The 3,038-nt window shown below is 40.7% G+C and overlaps 1 protein-coding gene across 1 annotated transcript; it reads left to right on the top strand.

The window, feature by feature from the left end:
- The first annotated feature begins 560 nt into the window (after positions 1-560).
- LOC110295363 (tumor protein D52-like) lies at positions 561-1,537 on the top strand. The gene is given in 2 exon segments (XM_085837252.1): positions 561-705; positions 708-1,537. Coding segments are annotated over 2 exon segments (669 nt in total). The 5' UTR covers positions 561-575; the 3' UTR covers positions 1,247-1,537.
- Positions 1,538-3,038: the final 1,501 nt, after the last annotated feature.

Raw genomic sequence — 3,038 nt, 5'->3', positions numbered from 1 at the left:
CCCTCTTTGTGTTGTCTAATGTCTGGTGCACCAATCCATTCACGTGTCAACTCATGTGTGTTTTGTTTCGTTGTCTGAATGACTGAATGTTCTGTGTTTCATGTTGGAAAATAAAAATGGCTAAGACTTTATCTGCTGGTTCAGCAAAGTCTGAGAGTGGCCCACACTTTAGCCAAGAATCAAGCACAGCAGAAGAGCCCCTGCTGAAAAAAAAAAAAACTGTTTTTAAAGAAAAGGAGTCTGCAACCTCTTAGTTCTAAGGCAAAAGAGCTAATAGTTGGCTTTTTCCTAGAAAATTCTCTGCAATCATGATTATTGTGTTTAGCAAATGACAAAGTGCTTTTTTATCTTATAAATATAGCTAGAAAAAGTAAAATTGTTTGATTGGTCTAAATTTATAAGATTCGTGTAGTCACTTAATTTGTTTTTTTACTGGTCTTAAAGGTGTAATATGCTCTGCGTGTCTTCATCATAGAATATTAGATTATAAGTTATTGGGTATGGCACCTCCCTCAGCCCCGGGCTCCCAGGCAGCTGCAGCGCCATGCTCGCCTCGCTCGCTGCCTTCATCCGGCATGGATGGTAGAGATATGGAGTTGTATGATGATTATCAGTCCCCCTTTGATTTTGATTCTGGAGTGAACAAGAACTACCTCTACCTCTCTCCAAGCGGGAACACCTCACCGCCTGGTTCACCTACACAGAACGTCTGCTGAAGACAGAGCCAGTGGCCGAGGAAGGAGAGGATGCCGTTACCATGCTCAGTGCTCCAGAGACGCTGACGGAAGAGGAGCAAGAGGAGCTGAGGCGGGAGCTTACTAAGGTAGAAGAAGAAATCCAGACTCTGTCCCAAGTATTGGCCGCAAAAGAGAAGCATCTCGCCGAGCTCAAGCGGAAGCTTGGCATCTCCTCGCTTCAGGAGTTCAAGCAGAACATTGCCAAAGGGTGGCAAGACGTGACGGCAACCAATGCATACAAGAAGACATCTGAAACTCTATCGCAAGCTGGGCAGAAGGCCTCCGCTGCATTTTCATCGGTTGGCTCAGTCATCACCAAAAAGCTGGAAGACGTGAAAAACTCCCCAACTTTCAAGTCATTTGAAGAAAAAGTTGAAAATTTAAAGTCTAAAGTAGGAGGAGCCAAGCCTGCTGGTGGCGATTTTGGAGAAGTCCTGAATTCCACAGCCAACGCTACCAGTACCATGACCACAGAGCCTCCTCCAGAACAGACGACAGAGAGCCCCTGAGCTGCCGACCTGTGTCCTGCTGCCCACTGCCAGGTGCTGCCAGCGAGAGCCAAGCACATCTTGACAACGCTCATGGCTGTGGATTTCCACCAAATGTGCTTTTATTTAGCTTTACTTATTTCTCTGACCAAATAGTTGATGAATGAAACAAAGTGAAATCACCTTCACCTCCACTCCAGGGAAACACTGTTCGCATGCACGGAAGGCCCTTTGTATAGGCAACAGCATCATAGAGCCTCTGGTAGATCCCTGCAGGCAACTACTGTGTTTCTCCTTAAAATCACTGTACATCTGGAAAAAAAAAAAAAGTTATTGGGTATGTTTAAAAGGGTATAATATTGGTAGCAAGACAGCTTTAAATTGGTAACCCAGGTTTGGAGTCTTTCAAACACGTGGCATAAAGCAGGTCAAAAAACTAGGCCTCTAAGGATACTTCTAGTTGAGATAATATTTAATGTGATTCTTATCCTAAAAGGTAGACTTAAAGATAAGATTTAAAACAATGTCTCTTTAATGAAGCATTAAAATTTGCATTGTTGTGCATTCATAGGTATAAATTGGCAGCTAAACTTTGTAACATGATAGTGATGTTTCTAATATTGATTTTAAAGATGATAAATTGTTTTAAAATTGGGTTTTGCTTTCCCAAAGTTGTAGTTATAGTCTAATATTGCAAAAGAAACTTAAATGGGCTGGAGAGATGGCTCAGTGGTTAAGAGCACTGACTGTTCTTCCGAAGGTCCTGAGTTCAAATCCCAGCAATCACATGGTGGCTTACAACCATCCATAATGATATCTGACACCCTCTACTGGTGTGGCTAAAGACAGCTACAGTGTACTTACATATAAATAATAAATAAATATTTTTTAAAATTATCCCTAATAATAGGGATAATGCAAAAAAAAAAAAAAAAAGAGAGAGAGAGAGAGAGAAAAGAAACTTAAAAATTCTAAAATCTGTCCTCACTGCAAGAGGAACAAAGCTCAGAGCAGCCTCAGGGAAGCTTGTATGGCTTTCTTTTGTCTTGTAAACAGTGCCTAAGGAAGTTCTTGAAACTTGGCTCTCCCTGCCTTCAGGGTAATTTCTCCTTAGCTAAAAGAACACTGCTGCAGATCTATCCAGATGTTGTTCTAAATAAAGTACAAATTCAAAATTTATAAAAGGTCAATCAGACTGTAGAAGTTATAAAGGCATTACAATCTGGCTTGCCTACTTCATATAAAGTTATTATAGGTTTAAAAGTTTGTTTTTTCCTTTGCATCCTGATAATTGTAAAGGGTTTGCTCTTCAAGTGAACTGGTAATCACTGGAAAATTTTGCCTCTAGGTATGGCTAATATAGCTTTACATTATGTAAGAAAAATTTTTATTGTCTCTGCTTCAATACAAGAAGCTAAGCGTTTGAATCTTTCAGTGTATGTTGTTTCCTAAGTGGGAAGTATTTTTTTTTTTTTTTTTGGTTTTTCGAGACAGGGTTTCTCTTTATAGCTCTGGCTGTCCTGGAGCTCACTTTGTAGACCAGGCTGGCCTCGAACTCAGAAATCCGCCTGCCTCTGCCTCCCGAGTGCTGGGATTAAAGGCGTGCGCCACCACGCCCGGCTGTGGGAAGTATTTTATTAGCTAATGCCTCTCAAGAGAAGTTTACTTCAAATCTTTGCTCTCACACAATGAGCTTTAAAGTTTTGGGGAGTAGTTGTTGCTCCATAAGATTCAGAGGCAATATCTTTATAATATTTAGGGTTTTAGTTATACTAGAAAATCGTGGTACAGAAATTCTAAGAAAGGGAAATTG

The sequence above is a fragment of the Mus caroli genome, unplaced genomic scaffold, assembly GCF_978045245.1.
Source record: "Mus caroli unplaced genomic scaffold, Mus_caroli_1 scaffold_4, whole genome shotgun sequence".
NCBI lineage: Eukaryota > Metazoa > Chordata > Mammalia > Rodentia > Muridae > Mus > Mus caroli.
This window is presented reverse-complemented; position numbering and strand designations above follow the sequence as displayed.